At 43.3% G+C, this 21,825-nt stretch overlaps 1 protein-coding gene across 6 annotated transcripts in view; it reads left to right on the forward strand.

Annotated features, from left to right (window-relative positions):
• PQLC1 (PQ loop repeat containing 1) overlaps positions 1 to 21,825 on the forward strand; it is a 72,418-nt gene that overhangs the window by 1,671 nt on the left and 48,922 nt on the right. For 5 of the 6 annotated variants that reach the window (XR_003530814.1, XM_027662786.1, XM_027662788.1 and 2 more), the window contains exons 2-3: positions 11,325 to 11,664; positions 19,234 to 19,367. Coding sequence is in view for 5 of the 6 variants with exons in the window: in XM_027662786.1 (XP_027518587.1) it covers positions 11,462 to 11,664; positions 19,234 to 19,367 (337 nt within the window). In the remaining variant the exon portion in view is untranslated. Of the gene's footprint in view, positions 1 to 10,877; positions 10,946 to 11,324; positions 11,665 to 19,233; positions 19,368 to 21,825 lie in introns of those variants that run through there. The other variant, XM_027662787.1, reaches the window with a different exon arrangement.

Below are 21,825 nucleotides of genomic sequence, written 5' to 3' on the forward strand. Positions count from 1 at the left end.
AATGAAAGTGTCTGTAAAGCTAAAAATGGTTGTGGAAAAGTTCTAAAGTTCAGAAAGCCTAAGAATAGAGGACACAAATGTCAGGGCCAAACAGACTGCTTAACAATGAATTTACTTAGAACTAGCCTGCTTGGTTTTGATCTGCTGTACTCTTGTCTCTCCCTCCTCAGAGGGCTTGGTAGTTCAGAGCTGGGCTGTTGCATACATTTCCAGGGTTTGAAATCTGGAAATGTAAGATGAGCCATATTTTAAAAGCAGAAGTCCGTGCACCCATGGACTAAGGGGAGCTGCGCAAAAACTTTTTGTTTCAAAAGCAAAGGGTTAGCTGAGAACCAGTCAGCTACCAGTGCTCACAAGAGCATGTACTGCAATTAGTAAAGAATACCTAATTTACTAAAAGGATAACAACAAGTTCATTTTGGCAATGAATACAAAAACAGATATTGAGGGGGTTTGAGAAAGGAGCAAAAGAGATTTGACAACAGAAATTCTTTTTCCATGCCTAAATATGCTCTGTGCTACTTTCTTTCAGTAAAAACCTTAGACTTTAGTCGCTTTCAGTTTAAATATGTCTTCTTGGTATGAAGCACATGAAGTAAAAATAAGGTGACCTAGAGGCTGTGGTGCCATCTGCTTCCATCCTATTTCAGAATTGCAGGCCCATGCTGTGAACTCTTTACAGTGTGCACTGAAATGGTATCCAAAGTATGTTTCTCTTGCTCTTTCCTAGGGAAATTCCAGTCCCTCCACTGCTGGAACGAGAAGTCAGGGTAGCAGGATAGGAAATAAAAGCATGTGTAAACATTTATAGTCCTAAGCTCCAAGTTCAATGCCACTACTATATGATGCCAGCTGTAAAAGCCTGTGGTGTGGAGCGATAAGGGAATTGTTTTGTATAAATGCATTACTCTTGTTCTTTGGATGTTACATAAAATCCCTCCCCCTCCTCTTTGCTTACAAATTAGTTTTTATACACCGGGGTTGGGAATCCTCTGGTCATATACTCCAAGCATTTCTGGCTAAGGATTGCTTTGAAATGGAGGTGAGGAGAGAGAGAGGATGTCTCAAAGAGAAGCCTAATTTTACATGTGTGTTAAGAAAGAAAACAGGAAATTTAGTCCTGCAAGGAGACAAGAAGGGAAGTGTTCATGGATCATGATGGTAGCTTGTTTAGCTATAGATCAGAAGGCACTGCAAATTTTGGAGTTTGCTTTTTTTTGATTCCTGGCAGAGGCGTGGTCAGCTGTAAAAGTTTCCTCTGCAGAGAAAAGGGCTAGGTACAAGCTAGTTCTTGCACCACGGTCACGGTATTTCTGCTAACAAATTGTAGGGCTGGGTCTTTGAGTCATCACTCTCGGGTAGCTTCTCTTGTGTCACTTCGCAGTTGTGATTCAGAGGGACACAACGTGCAACAAAAAACGTCTGGCTTTGCTAGGTCATCAGCTTTTATATTCTGAAATCCTAAATGGTGCTGATAGTTCTTGCAGCAAACTACTAACATTTACCTGATCTCTTGAGTCAGTATGATGCACTTCACTGGAAGCTTGTTCCACTGGAATACTTCCTGGTGAAGACACCACTTTTCTTTCATATGGTAACATCAGTAGAAGCAACAAGTTGTTGTTATTTAAAAGCGTGTAAAGATGTGATGAGTGAAGTGCAAATGCCTCAGGCAGAGGAAAAGGCATTCGGGTCACTGGTGTCAGACAGCTCTGGCGCTCCTTTGAAAGACAAGACATTTGGGATGAATATTAAAAGCTTGGGTGTTTGCTCAGGGTTCAAATTTCAGGTTCTGTATCTTTGAAGAGAAAAGGGCAATTCCAGCAGTTGAGAAACCTGATCCCTGATGGAGGTGTTCTGCTCTTAACAAAAGTGTTCAGTTTTTGGACTGCCCCCACAAATCCCCTACTGCGAAATTTTTCAGTCAACCCTTTTCTACAAGTTTCTCCCGAAAACTGGCAAGGTTAAGGATAATCTTTATCAGAAGTCCAGTGTGTACTATGGGCATCATGTAACTGTAACAGAAAACAGGGTAGAGTTTTCCCTATTAAGTGAGGAGAGGAGCAGCAGAAAGGTGACTACAGAGGCTGGTTTTGTGTAATTCTTGGCTGTGTGAAATCACTCGCCTAGGTGCTGTTGTTATTGACTGAATTATTAGGTGGTTGTGATAAATAATTGTGATTCGTGAAACAAATGGGTCATTACATCAAAATAAAAAAACCCGAATTGTAAAACTTAATTACACCCCATAAAGAAATAAAACAGACTCTTACAAGGTCAAGGGGCCCTAAAACCTCCCTACTATCCTAAGAATAAAATACGGTAGAACTTTAAATCTTTTAGGCAGCTGTTTGTCCAAGAATGCATGAATTATGACCAGTTGTAGAGATAACAATTTAGCTTTAGCTGTAAGAAAACCCATATATTAAATGCTTAGCAAAAAACTGTAAAATGTATATGATATAATTAATATGCATGAAGTAGCTAAGATAAATGCCAAATGTACACTGTAGTGTGTGTGCAGATTTGGGAAACTTGTCCCCATTTCTGTCACCCAACCAGCTGCTTGCTTTTGCCATATAATAATAAAACAGCCTATTCAAAAACTTATAGAAACAAGACTTTGTTTATCACAGAAATCTCCAGCTATGTTTCCCAGATGTGGCTGGTAAGAGATGATGCTTCTCATGCTGCTTTCTGCTCCAGCCTTGTTGTTATCTTTGGACAGTGAGGGAGGAGGAGCATTCACCAAGCAGTTCATCTCCTGAAAGGCTGCAGGGGGGAGCTGGGGGTGTTTGTCCCTGGTGGAAAAGGGAGCAGGGGTCTGTTTCTCTGGCCTAGTGGCCCACTGCTGGCATTGTGGATGCTGCATCTGGAGCCTGTGTTCAAATCAGCCTGTGGCCTTGCTCCTTACATGTGCACACAGGAGCCTTTTTGAAGAAAATGCAGTGTTTTACAGGCAGGGCTCCGCCGTGAGGGCAAAACGAGGCAGCCTCAGCAACACAAGGACAGTGAGCTGACCTCAGGTGTTCAGATCCCACAGCCTGGTGTGGCTCTCTTCCAGGTACAGAATGTGTGTTTTGTACACAGAGATTAAACATGGCACGTGGTGGAGCATGTGATGGAAAGAGTGTTTTTCAAAAATATTTTGTAAAAAGAGCCTCTGTTGAAGAGGCTGGGAGGTGGACAAAGGAGGGAGTGTCGATCAGCTGGAAGGCAGGAGGGCTCTGCAGAGGGACCTGGATGGGTTGGAGAGTTGGGCTGATTCCAGTGGGATGAGGTTCAACAAGGCCAAGTGCCGGGTCCTGCACTTTGGCCACAACAACCCCCTGCAGTGCTACAGGCTGGAGAGCAACCAGGCAGAAAGGGACCTGGGAGTTTGGATTGACAGGAAGCTGCTTATGAGCCAGCAGTGTGCCCAGGTGGCCAAGAAGGCCAATGGCATCCTGGCCTGGATCAGGAACAGTGTGGCCAGCAGGACCAGAGAAGTGATTCTTCCCCTGTACTCAGTGCTGGTGAGGCCACACCTGGAGTGCTGTGTCCAGTTCTGGGCCCCTCAGTTCAGGAAGGATATTGAGGTGCTGGAGCAGGTCCAGAGGAGGGCAACTAGGCTGGGGAAGGGACTCAAGCACAAGTCCTATGAGGAGAGGCTGAGGGAGCCAGGGCTGTTCAGCCTGGAGTGGAGGAGGCTCAGGGGAGACCTCATCACTCTCTACAACTCCCTGAAAGGAGGTTGTAGCCAGGTGGGGGTTGGTCTCTTTTCTCAGGCAACTATCAGCAAGACAAGAGGGCATGGTCTCAAGTTGTGCCAGGGGAGGTTTAGGTTAGATATTAGAAAGAATTTCTTTACAGAGAGGGTGGTCAGACAGTGGAATGGGCTGCCCAGGGAAGTGGTGGATTCTCCATCCCTGGAGATTTTTAAAAAGAGTCTGGAAGTGGCACTCAGTGCCATGGTCTAGTAACCGCAGCGGTAATGGATCAAGGGTTGGACTTGATGATCTTGGAGGTCCTTTCCAACCCGGTTGATTCTATGATTCTATGATTTGAAGATGCACAGTTTGCTTTTCCAGAAGCTGTGAAGTACCATGGGTAAAATTCCCTGTGAGCAAACTGCAGCTATGGTCATGTTTCCTTACAGCTTCAGGGATAATTTTTCCCAGAGAAGATAACTGGTACAGGCAGTTTAAATTAGCATCAGATTGTTGGAAAGCACTTCATATCGTTGCATAAAACATGCATGGATTTGGAAAAACGTGGAGAATAACACTGGGGAACATCAGGTGTAGGACATGTGCTGTAACAGCAAGGTTTGGGTAATAAAAAACCAAAGGGTGTAGAAATCTGATTATTTGGCTTTTTTTTTTTGGGGGGGGGGAGAAAGGCTTGCCCCTTCTCATCTGAAACAAAGAACTGTTGCAAATGTGCTCTTAGGATTGAAACGTTGACTGACAGTGGCCTGTCTGCTTCTTCTGTGAGACATTTGTGGCAGAGGGGAGGCTGCTAGGAGTATGACAGGTATTTTATGCAGCTTTGGTGCTATAGGAGCCCTCCCACCCCTGCTCCATTTAGTGCTCCACAGGGCTGTTTGCCAGCAGGAGCCTTGTGGGTGCACATTTCAAGCATGCCTGGCAAAAGGCGTTTGAAATTACAAGGACACAGAGGGACCGGAGGGTGCCAAGGGACACTGTCAGCACAGGCTAGCACAAGTATCAGCTGAGCAGAAGAGTGTTGGAGACTTGGCCCTGCAGAGCTAGGGGTAGGGGTGCAGTGGCATGGGCCCCCAAGCCTGTCCCCACTTTTGAGGCTAGCCAGAGGGGCTCAGAGGACATGTGAGGATGTTTATTTTCTTTCTGGGATAAATGCTACATTAGTCAAAAAGGACCTGTAGCTGCATCTCCTTGGTGTTTCAGAAACTGCATTGTTTGTATCTGTCTCATGTAGATTATTGTCTTGGACTCAAGTGTTATTCATGCAATAACGTTTGTCTTTAAGGTTTTTTTCCTCCCTTCTGCACTCTTTGCTCCTGATAAGGGCAGCATAAATTTTGTTTTGTTCTGTTCTTATGTATAGAAGATGTTCTTATGTGTACCAGAGATGCTGAGCTTATCTCAGCAGAAACAAACTATGACTGTGTTAAAGTGTGTAAATGCCACCAGAAACACTTTTGTCCTTGTCCTAGAACAGAGAAAGAAAGAATAGCTTGGGTGCTGTAATGCTACTGACTCCAGGTCATATGGTGGTATATTGAATCCTGATGAAGCTATAGTTTCTCTGTCATTTTTCTTATATCTCTCTGTATCCAAGCTACTCCACAGCTTCATCAAAAGGGAGAGAAAATGAGTCAGAGCGGGCTAGGGATAGTTCTTGTGAAACTTTAGACACTGTATTTGCACCCTCACTTGTTCTTCAGAGATTTCCCAAATTGTGTTTCATGCCCTGTGCTGGCTCTGGCTGGGATCAATTTAACTTTCTCCACACTGTTTTTGTGACCAAAACAGTGTTGGCAGCACGCCAGTGATTTAGCTGTCACTGAACAGTGCTTGCACAGCATCAGGGCCTTCTCTGTTTCTCACTTTGCCCCCACTCCAGCAAATAGGCTGGGGGTGGGTGAGAGGGGAAGCAGCCAGGACAGCTGACCCCAACTGACCAAAGGACATGTTGGTCCACATAGCATCACACTCAGCAATAAAACCGGGGGGGGGGGGGGGAAGTTTCTTCCAAAGTAGCTGTTGCTGGGAAACTCGCTGGGCATCGGTCTGTTAGTGGGAGTTGATGATCGGTTTTCTTTGCATCAATTATTTTTATTCTAACAGACTTTTATGTCAATCCATGAGTGTTTTTCCCATGGTTTCACCCTACTGATGGTCTCCTTCATCCTGCCGGGAAGAGCAAGTGAGCAAGGTGGTGGGGGGCCTTCAATGGTGCCTGGGGTCATCTCACCACACTCCCTCTTTCCCATCTCACTCTCCAATATCAGCCACTTCTTGCTAAACACACTGATCCTGTAATTAGTAAGTATTTTGCCCCAGGGAGGGGTGAAGTGCAAGAGAGAGGGAGATGCTGCAGGGCTCTTTCTGCATTGCATCAAGAAAGGTCCAACAAGAAATGGCTTAATAAAGTAGGCATTGTAATAAGATAGAATAAAAAGAGGAATCTAGATCGTGAACAGACCTTATGTCCCTTCTGATGCTGAGCAGGATGCATTGGTTCAGCACTGAATGGAGCCTGCATGGTATTTTACCCAGGCACACTGTGCAGATTCCATCTGTGGAGATGTTCCTCGCTTCTGGTCCTTTGAGCTATTATATATTTTCTTAAGAGAAAACAATTCCACTCCTAAAGGTTGTTGAGGTGAGAACTTTTGGCTTCACTTCTGGGAAAGGATGCGCAGGTTGGTTCTGTGGCTGGTGCTGAGCAGGAGCTGCCTGTGGGCTCCTCTGCTGCAACCAGCTGCTGAGGTGACCCCGAGGCCATGGGACATGCCAAAGGCATATGAAGAGCAGGTGGGGGAGAAATGGTTGTCATCAGCTGGACCTGTTTGACAGAAGAGCTGTGGGTTAAGCAGTAATATGTATTACACAGGTAAGAAGTTGAACTGGGACTGCTGTTTGTTTATTTCTCCACTCACCTGAACTTTGTCCATTGTTTCAAAGCTGTAATGGTTTGAAGAGAGGTTCATGTATTTCTGCCAGCTTTCAGGTTGATTTCTGCTCTGGCATGTTTGCTTTAGGGCTTTTTCTCCATTTGTCTGTGGAGATGATAGCAGTCCAAGTACAGAGAGGAGTCTAATTATCTCAGTCTGCACAGCCCTGGTTCCTGCTCCCCAGTGCAAAGCATGTAAAGCATGTCACTACTGTCCAGAGGTGAGCTTGTAGGCTGGGCATGTTTGTCAGAGGTCCTCCTTGGAGGTAAAGAGGTTGTTCCTTTGCATACTGGTGGGTGTTCCACATCATGCTTATATTCACTGCTCTGTTTACAACGACCAGCACAGAAGGAGAAATAAAAAGTGGTGAAGATGTGCAATAAAACAGTATCTCTTATTAATGCTAGCTTGGTTCTGTCCATCAGTTACCAAAACAGAGGCTTACCAGTGTTAAAAGGGGTCAGGAGGTAGCTTCTGCCAGCAGTTGCAGTAGGGTTGCTGTAGAAAATAAAAAAATGGAGAGATGAGGGCAGCTGATTTAGTGATAATGCATCATGGTAGGAATGGCCAGTTTCAAGGCACTTAAGACCCATTTACTTGTTTTATGAACAGTACAGTGAATATTTCTTTTTAATCTCCCCATGGCTGTAGTTGTAGAATGATATAATGTGATAACTGAAGGAAATTTGGCTACTGCAGGAATTCACATAATCCTTATGAAAACATTTATTGTGCAACGTGTTCAAGTAGTGACTTAGAGCTTATCTGCACTTGAGCTGACATCTTGCAGGGACTTGCTGTGCTTGCTTCAGTGCAACAGCATTCCTGTAATGCAGACTACAAAATAATTTTAATAGTCATCTTTCAAAATCAATTGACAGAACAGACTGGTTAGGAGACTTGCAGCAATTTGCTATTTTTGCTATTGCAGTAACTACAAGTGAAGCACCAACAGCCATCCTCCTCCTGTAAAAAACTGCAGAGGTAGCTAAATCTTGTGAAACTGGTCCAACTTGGGTGGTTGATTCCTGAATCCTGTTTGCCTCAGTGTTGTCCTGCTAGGAATATGGCCACCTGGAGCCAACTGTAGAAATGGTGCTTTGCTTAGTCTTCTAAGTCAGTGGACCTATTTGCAAAACTAAACCTTATATAATAATTTTTACCACCTCTACCAATGTTAAAATCCCTTTGTAAACATGCCATGTCTCTTCACCACTTTCGGCTTGCTTAAATTGTATCCAAAGATACATTTTTTTATCAGATTTCTTAATCTGGAATAAATATAAGTTCTTGTTATGTTTGGAGGTTTGGCAATTACGTTGTCACCAAAATGTTAACTGCTACAAGCTATTTCATAACTAGGTGGCTAGAGCTGCTCACATACTCAATTTCAATTCTCCTACAGCAGTTGTCCTAAAAAGATTAAGATTAGTCTTCGAAGACCTAATATGAAACTTTGTCTGCTTCTGTTGTCTGAATGGGTAATGTAGTTTTAGCAAATAGAGATTATTTTTTTTAATGGTGGAATTTTGCCAGTCAGTGTGGAAAAATAAACGCACCTGTTCTTTTTCTCCTCACTTGGAAACAGAAGATTGCTGTCTGGCAGCGAAGCAGTACTGTTTCTATGATAGGCTCTGCTTTTATACCAAGAAAGCGGTCCTTCTCAGCTCCCTCTCAGTCACTATCTACCAGATAAAGAAATCTAGTTTGATATGAAGCCTCACAAGGCTGAGCATTCTCATGTGACTGCACTCAGACCTGCAGGTTGCTGAACTTTTCCTTGATGAAGCAAGACTCTCTTCAAACACCTGTTATCACGCAAGCTTTAGATAAAGCTCCTCTAAGGCACTCTCCTTCCGGAGGCTTGCTGGGTCTGCTGTGATTGGATGTTCCATGTGCTGGGTAGGAAGGTATACCGGAATCAGCAAGCACCTTGGGATGGCACCATTGCCAAAGAAAATTGCCCCTGGCGGCTTAGAATATCCTGAGACCTGAAGGGTCCCCCCCTGATCCTGGCACAAGCTTTTGTCCAGCTGCTCATCTGGAGGAGTTTGAGCCAACCTGTCATTCCTCCCCTTACCTAGCGACTGGTGTCACTGATCAGTTTGCCTTACATCCATGGATTAACTACTAAACAACCAGGACATTTTCCAGTGACCAAAACTGAATTAGGTTTACACAGCAACATGCTGTAATTCAGAGTTTTTACCCTTAGAGTTTCAAGTAAGGGTGAACAACTTAAGTTAAAGTGGTTGTCTGTTTCCAGTTGACATTTAGAATCTTAATATTGTATGTGATTTGTTATTACTTAGGCTTAACAGCATCCTGGAATTATTCTGGAAGCTAGCCTGGAGATCTAATGTCAGCCTGGGCAGCTTCTTCTATGTAGGTAACCATTACTTCAAAATACCTATTTTCTCAAGATAATTTCTCGATGATTTCTCAAAATACATGTTGACATGAACAAAAGTTGGCTTCCTAGTCTGGGCTACTCTTATTTACAAGCTTGAGGCTTGTTCAGACCTTTGTGCTTAAGGAAAAATAATGTGGCAAAGGGCTTCCAAGAAAAGTGTGGAAAGAAATTGGCATAACTGTCTGACGATAACAGTGCACAAGTGATATGTGGAATGTGAGCCATTAAATAATAAAATATGTTTTAAATAATGCAGTTTACATAATTTGATTGTTATAGTCTGAGTGAGTCAGATGCTCTGAAGTGAGGAACATCAGGCTTCTCATCCAAAAATTAGAATTCAAAACCTCCACTGTGTATTTTTAACCTTGGCAATCAAACTTTCAGGTCTGTAGAACGGAATACAGCTTTGTTTGAGTAGCAGAGCTACTGCTTCCCCGCAGGAAAGGTGAGTCCTAATGTTATCACTGGTCACTTCATCTGTGTAGGAGGGTGTTTTGGATGTTTTTGTGATGGTACCCCAAGAATGGTCTTTGAAAAATACAGTAATGTGTAGGTTCATGTGCTGCATGTATGCTGCAAGAACGTACCTGGTGGCAGAAATGGTTGCAGTTGAGCAAGGTGCTGCTATGCAGGAAGTAAACAAAAGGCTTCCAAAAGCCTTGAAACAGACATTTCTATTTTTAATTCGGCTACTTTTTCCCTTCAAGACTCACAACAAACATTTGCAGTTGCTGCTACAGGACACAAAATAATACATCACACATTTGCAGGAAACCCCATCTCATTTCCCACCTATTGGATGAGAAGCAGGGGTACTTAAAAGGTAGGAGGCAGCATGTCTATGAAAGTATTATGGGGAACTCAGGGAACAAGCTTTGAGGACAGCTGTGCAGCCACTTGGATGCACAGTGGATGATACATCCTTTTTAGTGTGGCTGAAGTTTGCCATCACCTCAGTGATGCAGCATCCATGCAGTCAATCTCCTTGCAACATCTGTGTGCAGCTGGCCCACTGCAATCAGCAGTACTGACTCACTGGTCACTTCAGGTAGAAGATGCAACGTTTTCCCTCCACCACCACCTTTTATCCATACCACTGAGGGAAAACCCCCTCTCTGGTACAGAAGATGTGCTGGTTAGTTGAATTGTGTGTAGTTAAGTAGTGACTACGGTTCCGAGAGCCATGGAAATCACAGAATTGTAATAGAATCACAGAATGGTTTGAGTTGGAAGGGACCTTAAAGATCATCTAGTTCCACATCCCCTCCACCATCGAGAAAAACACCCTACAGTAGAGCAGGTAGCACAGAGCCCTATCCAACCTGGCCTTGAATACTTCAGGGATGGGTCATCCACAGCTTTTCTGAGCAACCTCTTCCAGTGCCTTACCACCCTCACAGTAAAGAATTTCTTGCTAATATCTAATCTAAATCAATCCTCTTTAATTTTAAAGCCATTGCCCCTTAGTGAGGCGTGACGGAGTTTTCCGTAACTCCTGGGTAGAAGGAAAAAGCCCGAGGCCAAGGAGCAGGATCCGGGGCGGCGGTTCAGGGGGGCCTGCGGCGGGGAGGGCGCCCAGGTGTGGCCGGGGGAGCCCGGCACGCCAGCCCTGCCCCGGTGCGTGTCCAGGGCCCACCCCGGTGCGGAGGCCAGGCAGCGGTGCCCCAGGCAGCGGCGGGGGGCGTCACGGTGCCGGCAGGAGAGGAGGAAAGGGAGCGCGGCAGGGCCGAGCTCGCCGCCGCTCCCCGCCGGAGGAAGGGGCGGCCCCGGCCCTCATTGGCGGCGGCGCGGCCGGTCGCGGTGGCGTCACGGGCCGCCCGGGGACGGCACTGCCCGCCCGCGGAGCGCTGTGGGGATGGAGGCAGCGGACGGGGCAGGGGGAGCAGGTGCGGGGTGGGCGGGCGGGCGGGATGGACGGACGGACAGCCGGATGGACAGACGGACGCGCATGTTCGCGCGGCTCGGGATGCACGGGGCGGGGAGCGCGCGGGTGGGTTATGGAGGCGGGGAAGCCCCCTCGGAGAACCGACCGGGCGGCTGGGCGGGGGTGGCGGCGGCGCCGTGTGTCCGTGCCCTCCCCGGCCGCTGGCGGGTCTCCTCGGCGCTGGCTGCCGGGCCAGAGCCGGGTTTCCCCTGTGCAGCGCCGGGCTGGGGCGGTGGGCGGCGGCGGCCCCCACCCGCCCGCGGCAGGGCGGTGGTGCCGGCTCGGCAGCGGCCGGAGCAGCCCCTGGCAGAGCCCGACTGACGCCCCGTTCCTTTCCCCAGGTCCGGGCGCCGCGGGAGAGGGCGCAGCCATGGTGCCGCATCCCGGCCAGGAGCCCGCCCGCGGCTAGAGCCGGCCCCGGCCGGAGAGCTGCGGCGGGGCATCCCTCAGTCTGAGCGCCTCCCCGCGCCCCCCCGGCATGGAGCCGGGCGGCCTGGAGTGGCTGCTGGTGCCCATGCAGCAGCTGGTGTCGTGGGGCGCCGCGGGGGCCATGGTGTTCGGCGGCGTGGTGCCCTACATCCCCCAGTACCGGGACATCCGCCGGACACAGAACGCCGAGGGCTTCTCCACCTACGTCTGCCTGGTGCTGCTGGTCGCCAACATTCTGCGGATACTTTTTTGGTAAGCTGATGGTGTGTCTGCTCAGATCTAAAGATTCTTGCTTGGTTGCTAGCTGTAAAGCTTTGATTAGGATATTTGAGAAAATAATGTGTTTTACGTACTTCTCCCCCTCTGTTGAAGATCAAAATGCTGTCTTTCCATCAGTTTGTCAGTCTGTTTTAAGTAGAATGAACTGGGCTCGGGAGCATGGTCTGTTCCCCTTGCCAGATCTGATTATCAGTGCACTGATTTCCAAGATGTAACTTTTTAACTTGTTGGTAAAGAGGTTTATGCTAAGTCAGGTCTTTTTTCTTGCTGACTGTGTTGTACATTTCCCCTACCCCTCTAGCTCCATTCTCAGAGTGAAAGCCTCGGTCCCCGCATGCTTATTCTAGTGTCTAGTTGGCATTAACGTCACTGGAACACTTGCCATATGTTCTTGCGTTTTCCCGGGATGCCAGCTGGCTTCAGAGGGGGTTCACTTGTAGAGCTCCGATGCAAAACTACAGATGAAAATATTAATTCTTGGATAAGCAGGCAAAAGGCGGGCTGCCTTTCAAAGCAAGTTTCTTTTGTTTTCAGCACCAGTTTCAGTATTTAAAAAAGCAAGTTTGTTTCCATATTTAGCTGCTGGACAAAGAAAATGTTATTAGGGTGTGATTTCTATGAATTAGTTCTATTAACATTTTCCTTATTACCTCTAATAATAGAGATGATACAACACTGGGAATGTACATTTGGAAAACCAAAGATGAAATGGTCTGGGAAGTTACTGCAATTAAGAACAGTTATTTTGTGATTCTGTTTTGACTACAAAATACTACTTTGTAATCCATGAAGAACTGATAGGTGACAGGCTATCAGTTCGGTTTCCAGTTTCTTTCTAAAGCTCCCCTCCTTCTGTGTAATGGCTTCTTGGGTTCTTCTACAGCCAAATGTGACACGTAAGTGCTGTACTGGAGTGGGAAAACAAGGGGCCTTTCTTGGCACCACAAGCTGGCAATCAAACGGAGAAGTCATCGGAGAAGTCATTGCTAGATCAGAACTGCTTGTTACATTGGACCTGTGTTTTCCTGGGGAGAAAAGCAGCTCTTTCCTGGGGAGAAAGCAGAGAGCAGAAGGGAAGTAGAGGAACTGTCAGGGGGAGGAGAAGTGAAAAGCCTGAGTTAATAGTTTGAGAAATAGAAATTGTCTGATTTTTTTGTTCCACCAGAGGTAGGCAAAATGCGCAAAGTACTTACATCTGAATGGAGATGCTGGTAGTTTCTAGGTAACCCAGGTGAATGCATCTCTTAAGGAAGGCAGACTGTGGAAGACTATGAAAAATCTTCAGTATGAATTGATTTTAAGTAGACCTGGTTAGGAGATGTGCGGAAGAATAAATACTGCGAGTAATGAAAAGTTGTAATTTATGTCAATGTTAAAAGATTTGTCAACACTTCAAAAGAGAGAGAATGCAGTTATATTGATAGGAGTATGTGATTTTGTTACTGTGATTATTTAAGCCACATAATAGTATCACTTCCTGGCATGTATAAGCACTGTGAAGGCTCAGGCCGTCTTGGAGCTTGGCAGGGAATGGTTTCACCCAGCACATGCCCACTCTGTGGGGAAACGTAGGCATGAGCCTGCAGAAGCCTTGCTGTCTGTACTTGCAGAAACTAAAAGACAAAAGAGTATTCGCATAATGATAATTAAATGTTCACTGAGAGAGAATATTTTGCTTGTCTACTTAAAAAAATTGGGCATCCCTGGTAGTTAATTATAAACACCAGTAAGTCAGGAAAGCAGCACTGAGGTTGGATGTTATCCTTGGGCATATGGATGATTAAAGAAAGATAATAGAGCAAGAGCATCTGATTTCTGTGAACATGGTTAAAATGCATCCATAGAACAGCTTGGCAATTCAATTTTTGCATTAATTGGTTAATGTCAGCTATGGCTGATGCATTATTTGGTACACAATCTCTTGATCATGTGACAAAACAGCAGAATTACATTAGTTGTGTATGTAATATTTATTGGAGGGAATGAAAAGGGTTTTGTTTATTTCGTTTTCAATTTATAAAGTCATTTAAATCCATTCTGGTGCCAGAACAGAACTGCTCCTACAAGCAACTCTGTTCTCTGTATAATTTTTTTACCAGCTGGCATTTCCTTCCCTTCAGCAAACCAAGTCTTAATCTATGTCTCACTTCTGAAAACTTTACTGCCATATAGCTGCTGTTTTCAATTGGTTTTAGTTTCTCTTCATTACCCCTGGTTATTAAGCACATGATTTGAGCCAGTCATGCTTCCTGACTTCCCCTCCACCCTGATCCAAAAATAAATACTTAAAGTGGTAGACCTTAAAAACTTTTTGAAGTTTTAATAGAGTTGCTTTTCAGGGCTCAATTATTTCTTAGGATGGCTGATGTTTGTGGTGGTTTTTTTATTTGTTTTATTTTTCACTTCAAAGACACTTCTATAATTAATTTCTGTTGTTACTTTGAGATTTTCCCTGAATTTTGTATATTGAATTTGAGGCTTACAGAACAGACAGTTCCTGCCTTTTATGCCAGGTTGCCTCTGTATTTTCACTCTTGAGTAGTGCTGGTCTCTCTGTATTTTTGTCACTCAGAACAGACCCAGTCCCACCCTTGCCCTACATCCCTACTTGTTCATCTCACCTATGAGGGCAATTCTCTCACTTTCAAGTTGTGAAATTGCATATTCCACATGTTCCTATAACTGTACTTGTTTATCTCAGAGGTTTTTTTTTTTGTTTTAACATCTGGGTGAAGTTTGACCTTTTTGTGTCCCGCTCCAAATAGAGTATTTACTTCCTAATCTTCTGGCGTATTTTACCTGTCAATGGACTTGCATCTGGTGTGTTGCACTGTTACAATAGTCAATGAACAAAGTACTACTAAGATCAAGGATAACAATCCTGCTTTGACTTACCTGTTTTCACAAATTCGGTTCCTCCAATTAGACTGTCTCCAATGGTAAGCCATCTTTTAAAGTCAAGAAGTCTCAGTGAAATGCCTCTCCTTGCCTTCCTTCCATCTAATCCCTTAGTTTCAGGGTGTGCTCAAAGAACATTAGTTTGCCAGTGATGACAGTAACATATTACCCATTAAGGAATTTTTCATGCTTCTCTTTTACGTGATGTCTCAAAATGTCATCTTTAAAGAGACATTTTTGCCTTCACTTATGTTTGTTTGGCCTTACTGTGTTCCAACAACGAGTTACATGCCAGAACTGTGTGTAACAACATTGGGAAAAGACTAGTCTGCAAGAATAAAATCTGTGTATGTATAGCAATGGGCATGGTTCTACTTCATTTTGTTTATGCATACATGGCTTTTGTTTAGGAAAAAGAAACTAGAAGTTTGACCTTGATGAAGTCTTGGGCCCTTTTAAAGGGGATTCTTAAAAAAACAAAATTTAAAAAAAAAATAAATTTGAAAAGTAGACAGTTTGTTCTCACAGCATCACACAGCGGGGTCTGTTTACCAGTGTGAAAAGTAGATTTTGTGCTGTACTAAACTTGATACCAAGTTAACTTTATTTTTAGTGGTAATCTTTTGTTACAATTTTATATAACACATCAAAACAATGTTTATTTTGGGGTGCCAGTATAGCTGCTGGACATGATTTATTATTGCATCAGCTGTTCCTTTGTTCTAGTCCTTCTGCCGCCCGTCAGTACTGCTCCTTCTGTCTGTCTTCTCTGGCCCCACAGTCAGTGTTTCTCTGGACTGGTCAGCCTGGAGAAGGTCTGTGCTCTGGATAGAGAGTGAGAGGCAGTGCAGAACTCAATGCCCTTGTAGTTCTGGTACATGTGAAGGTATATGGCCTGCTCCAAAAAAGTCTAATAGCAATTTTTTTCCCTCTGCATTTTTAATTAAACTCTTAATTAACATTTTTGTTAGCATATGTCTTACTGTACTTCCTGAATTAGCTCTGTTTTCTTGCTCAAGGGATAACCTGATGCTTTAGCTTTGAGGTGATTAATTATCTGTTTAAGCTGTCCTAGGCTGTTTTTGAAGTTGTGGGATGGCTTCAGAGTTCCTTTGTGGCACATGAGCTCAGTTGTGACCAAGATGGACATACTTTCTGGGTTCCTGTGGCCCTCAGTCTACCAGCTGAGTGGCTTTGCATTGTCATGATCGAGAACAGGAACAAGAAGGCGGGTGAGAGTTGTATAATCAGTTGGGGGTGGAGGATGCAGAAAAACTTACTTGTGAGTTCTCTGTCTCTTCCCCCTCTCTTCGCCCTTTCTTTTTTAAAACGGAGCTTATGATAAGATAAATTATGATTTCTTTTAATATTAAAATCAGAGTAAATAGCTAGAGGAAAAGGAACTGCAGATTTCTTAAAAATCAGCAGTAGGCATTTTTTATTTGTATCTTGAGTGAGCGCAGCCAAAAGTACTTATGCTCCCTGCTATTCTCAGAAGTTTTTGGACTTTTTTTTCAGTTTTGCATTTCATAAAATGGATGTCATAGTATAATATGGTTTGTATATTTTCCAAGAAGACAATATTCTTTCCAAAGGTTTTGAGATGCAATTCTGCAGGCCACTGTCCTAACCCTCATACAGCAATGCCACAGAAATCCAAACAACAGAAAATAAAATCGTTCAACTTTGCAGTTTTTCTCATAAAACAGTTGCCTTAAGACAAACTGTGGGAAGAAGTTCTGACAGTCAGGGAAAAGATGAGAACTGTGGAATTGCTGTAACACCTACAGTGCCACGTGTGGATCAGATCTCTGCTGTCTGGTGTTGCTTTGGCTTCAGAAGGTGTAGCAGTGATGTCTGTTTGTAGGACTTTCTGTGAAAAAGAGAAACTTTTGCTTTTAAGGCTTCTGTTACTAAAATGGATCTTGCCAGCTTTTACCATGTGGGGAATGTGGGATGATGGTATAAATCAAGCTGACAGTGTGACTAGAACTTTGAAAGATTGCCTTATATGTGGCCTGCTGGTGGAATCCTGCTCAGATATTGAGGGCAAAAGTGTTATTCAATTCCTCCTCCTTTTTTATAAGTGCTGGAGAGCAGGGATAAAATGCATTGCTCTTCTGTGTGGAAAGTAAAGTGGAATTTTGTATGTCCAAGTGAAGAGCTTGGGATGTTTACCATAAAGTCTTGGAAGTTTACATATCAAGAAGAAACTCATATGGAAAGATCCTGTTGCAAAACTAGTTCGTTTCTTGTTCTTCCTGCTGATTAAATTCTGTAATTCCATTGGACGTCTTTCAGGACAGCTGCCATGCTGCTACCGAGGGCTGTCTGTCATGGTCCTGGTGGTGTGTGGAATATCCTGTGTGCTTTCCATGTTGTCTAGAATCTGTAACTTCCCAAAGACCAGGAAAAGTCTATAGCATCCAATGGGTGGAAGTTGAAACAGCATCCAGGAGTGTAGGAGGAATGTGTGATCTGTTTGCACCAACAACAGTCAGTTTCTTTTCAGAGATATCTTAAGAAAAGAGATAAGCAAATCTTTTGTGTTTGGTCTAGTTTAGGCTTCTTTTGCACAATTGGCATTTACTGTTTTGAGTAGGCCCAGGACTGGAATAGCAGGATTATTGCAACAGGATTGAATTGTACCAATGGAATTAAGTAGTTTTCTAAATGAGTAGTTAGTCTCTACTCTGGCTTGAATGTTCACTTCTCTTGTCTTCATCACCTTGAATATGCATTAGTCATTTTAAGGCTGTGGAAATACTGATAAAATGTAAGCCCCTCCCTCCCTTTATTTGTGCATTTGACTAGTACAGGAAATAAAGAGTTCTTTTGTTTTTACAAACAAAGTAAACACTGTAGTCTGACATATGAAGTCTTGAGTTCCCTGTATACTCCAAGTGTCACTGTTCACTTTATGACACAACATTGTAGTTATGGGGTGAAAATGCAGAATAATAGTGGTGACCCCCTCACCCCAGGACTTCAAAGCTTCAAATTTCTTGCAAGCCTGTTATAGTATCCTAAGGCTCTTCATCTCTCTCTGGTAACATACTTTAATTACTTTGATGTTCCTCCTCTCCCAGCTCTTGCTTAGGCCAAGACAGGAATAATGTCTGCAAGGCAGAAAGTAAGCAGAACATGGAGTAGCACGCTCTCCCTGCAGGGCTTACATCTTGCAGTGCTCCTGGCTCAGGCTGGCCTGAGGAGTCTTAAACTGGATTAGTATTGCTTCGGCAGGCCCTAATATTGATGCAAAGTAGGGTAAGCAGCTTAGAGTGGTGTTTGTGTCCATGACCCAGAGCAAAATGAGTGTTCTGGCTTTGCTTTTACAGCTTCAAGAACCCAACAGTGGTCCTTGACGCTGGTATTCCCTCTAGTCTTGTTATCCAGGTAGTGTGGTGAAGGCCATGTCGTGTTTGCTCTGCAGCTGACAGCTGTTTGTTTTCCTGTATATGTGACCTAGTTTAAAGGGTTGTGTTGCCTGCAAGACTTGTTTGGGACTTGGTGTTTGGGAAGATGTATTTCATATGAGTATGTTTTGCTGATCTGTAAAGAAGAGGGCAATAGTTGCCATACCTGTGAGGCTTAGGGCTCAGTTAGCGTGATGTGGTCAGAAAGTGACCATAGTAACTGTGCTGTTAGGAAATTTAGAAAGCCTGCATGACTCACGGTGCCGGCTGAAGGAGCCTAGCAATGTGTTTTCATCAAATCACTTCCTCAGCACCTCTGTCTTCAAGGCATAATACCTGGCAGAAATAAGCACAGAGAAGCAGCTCACTGTGATGTGTGTGCAACTTTCCTGTTGTAATGCACTGTACTTTGAGGGCTGCATATGAAAAGCTTCCACCCTTTACCTGTAGTGCACTTACTGAGTGTGTGGTGGGAATTGCTGAGCTTTCATCAGGTAATGTAGAAAGAGGAGCTTGGAGCATCACTGATCTTCAGTGAAGGGTTCTCATTTTCCAGTTTCAGGATCTTGTGCAATCACGTAAGAGTAAGCTCTTCAGTCAAGACTGGCCACAATACAAGTTTACCTCTCAGTTTTGTACAGGAAGTGCTCAGAAGCCCCCATCAAACATCATTTGTACTTCCTTACTTCTGCCAGTCTTGGTCCAAATAAGACGAAAATTGATGAAATAATTTATATGTTCTGCAGACCTGGTCTTTCCACTCAGATGACTAGAGGCAGACAGGGCTGTAGGTATTTATTTCTTTATAAGGAGAGTGCTATTGTCTTTATGCCTTCACATTAAAAATTGAAAAATTGAGGAAGGTAAGTTTTGCACAGAAGTCCATGTGGAATCTACCAAGTGTGTACGTGGAGAGCACACATAATTGGTTTTAGTGTGGCATAACCCTCTGGTCTCTCTGTACTGACTTGACTCCTTCATGAATGTGGTCCTCCTTTCAAAATAATAGGCTTGCTGCTGGCTTTGGAAACGAAGTCTTAAGCTTCTGGCTTCAGAATCTCTAGGATCAGTTGAAATAAGATTCTCAGATACTCCTCTGAGCTACTGTATGTTCATCTAGGTTTGGCTGGTGACTTCAACTTCCTCAGCCTTTCATACCTGTTGCTGTTAGCATTTCCCTTTCCACATGCTTAAATGTTTTATGTATTTTCTTTTCTTTTTTTTTTAGGTTTGGAAGGCGTTTTGAATCCCCTCTTTTGTGGCAAAGCATTATCATGATCATTACAATGTTACTGATGCTGAAGCTGTGCACTGAAGTACGAGTGTCCAATGAGCTGAACATAAAACGCCGCTCTTTTGCAGGTCAGTGACGGGAGCTGGCTTTTGCAGGATAAATGTTTTCGAAAGTATAGCGCGCTGTATTTTGTACAAAAAGTTCTATCTGAATTGCAATCCAGTCATTCTCCTTGATAATTCAGCGAAGTGCTTTCTAAACTTCTTTTTTGAAACAGCTTTTTTTCCAGGTAAATATGTACAGATGGGTCTCAGTTCAGTCTAGAAACTGGAGTTTTCCTTAATGTTTCACATCATGCTCTGAATATAGAGCTGGTTGTTATGCCATTGTGCTAACCTGGGTTGTTTTTTAGCTGTAATTTGTACTAAGTTCATAGTTATGATTATACTTTATCATCTGAAATTTTATTTTATTGCAATTTATTGCAAAAATTTGCTTTTGAAACTAATTTTCTACTTACTTGAGTTATTCACTGTCAAAAGAGGAGGTGCTGTCATATAGTTGCAAAACTATGTCTTTTTGTGTACCCTGAGGCTTTAGTGTGAGATTAGTTGGGATTTATGGGAGTTTTCACATATTTTTTATTTCGGTTATTTGTTAATTTTTAGGCATTGATAATCTCAGTCAGGCCAGAGTATTATTCTTTATTTAATAAAATGTTCAGGCTTTGTAGAAAGTACCTGTTTTTTAACCCCCAGATAAGAAATGTGAGAGGGGTAGGTTTTTGTTTCTCTGTGTCGACTTTGACTTACAACATTTTATGTAACAGCTTATTACCAACAAGAACAGAATTAACACTGTCAGCTTTTTGTCAGTTGTTTTGCCATTATGGATGTATAATTTACACTCTCCATCTGTTCTCTTCCACACTCCCTAATAATTGAGGGTCTGATCCAATTCCAGATATCCATAGCCATCATTAGAAGGCAGCAGCTACTTGTTGTGCAGTAGGGTAATTTATCTAGCAGCTAAGGAGGCTACTTCCATTCCTGCTCATTGTGGAGTGTAGCATGAAACTATTCAGGTAAGTGAATTCATATAGGAGAGGAGCTGTACTCCAGCTTCCAAACACAAGCTGCTGTGTTCACAGGGGTTGTCAGTCTGGCAGGATGAATGACTTAAAATCTACTTTCAGCCAGATTTAGCAGCAGTTAAAATCTGGGAAACATTTAGGAGGGGCACGTATGCTTTCTTCCTCCTTTGCTGTCTGTGCTAGTGGAGTGACAGAGAGGTTTCTCCGTTTGCCTTTTCTAAGAGGAAATTATCCTTGTGCACATTTACACACGCACACTGTAGCAGGCTGCTTCAGTAACCTTTGGACAAAGAGGGAGGCTTTTCAGTTTAGTATATAGCACTCTTTAAACAACTCTCCCTGAAAGACATACAGTCTTCTAAAGGATAATCAGGCTTTCCCTTGCCAGATGTTAGAAACTCCTTAAGGTTGCATTGTGTCATTTGGTCCTTTTTCCAGAAACTCAGATTGTCACGTGGAATTTGCTAGAGAGATGGATTTTACCTGTTTGTGGACCTTCATTATTTGTTTTCATTGAAAGGCTTGCATCCTCCCACAAGCTTTGAGAACAGTTAAATTATTTTTCTTACCTGGGATTGATTTTTAGTAAGGACAACTATGTGATGGCTCACAATAAAAATATAGATGTGTACAAAGCTTCTTTCAAGCTAGACAGAATGATATGTTTCAAGCACAGTATGAGTAGGAGTGAGATTCTGTGTTTCTAGTCCTACACCTATCTTATCTCTTAAATTTTATGGTGTTTCAGGCAAGCTGATAAATCTGTATACTTACTTTCTTTCCTCATAGCTTACTGGGGCAGTGAAAAGCTGTGTTTGAAGTCAGCGTTTTTGTTTAACCTTGCAGAATCCTGAGGGGAAGGTACACCATTTCTGTATGATAATGTAATGTATTATTTCTCACATGGCTGGCCTTAATTTTAAACATTTGTCTTCTTTAGCTTAACTTCTATCTTCCCTTTGAATGTTTCTGCAAAATAATCTAAAATATTTAGAAAGAATATTTCAGTGGAAGGGAGTTTGTTGTTTTCTTAAATTACTGTTAAATGTGATACTTCCTCCAAGTCACAGAAGTATATGTTTACGAGTGTGTTTTGAATGATCTGGGAGTTGCCTTTTTTTTTTTCTTTTGTTTTATTATTCTCACAAATAAGGTCCCTTAAGTAATAACTAGTTCAGAGGGAATCTACTTCCTATCTTGAAGCATTCTGAAGCAGTCTCTTCAAATCCTGGCAAGCTTGTTCTGTATTCTCTAACCTGTTTTGTGGTGTAACTGGGTTAAAATACATATCAATAGCAATTCAAATATAGGCATAAAGCCATTCAGTCAAAATACTTGTGCTTTCATTTGTAGGGTAACTATCATAGCATGAACAATGCAGTCTTCTTAGATGCTTTCTAGTAATGTTTGATTATTTTTTGTAGACTCTATATAGAGAGCTTAAAAAGATTATCCAAGTTTTCTTAATTTTTTTCCTTTTCTCAGTTATTTCT

This window comes from Corapipo altera, unplaced genomic scaffold (assembly GCF_003945725.1).
Source record: "Corapipo altera isolate COAL_440 unplaced genomic scaffold, ASM394572v1 359, whole genome shotgun sequence".
Lineage (NCBI taxonomy): Eukaryota > Metazoa > Chordata > Aves > Passeriformes > Pipridae > Corapipo > Corapipo altera.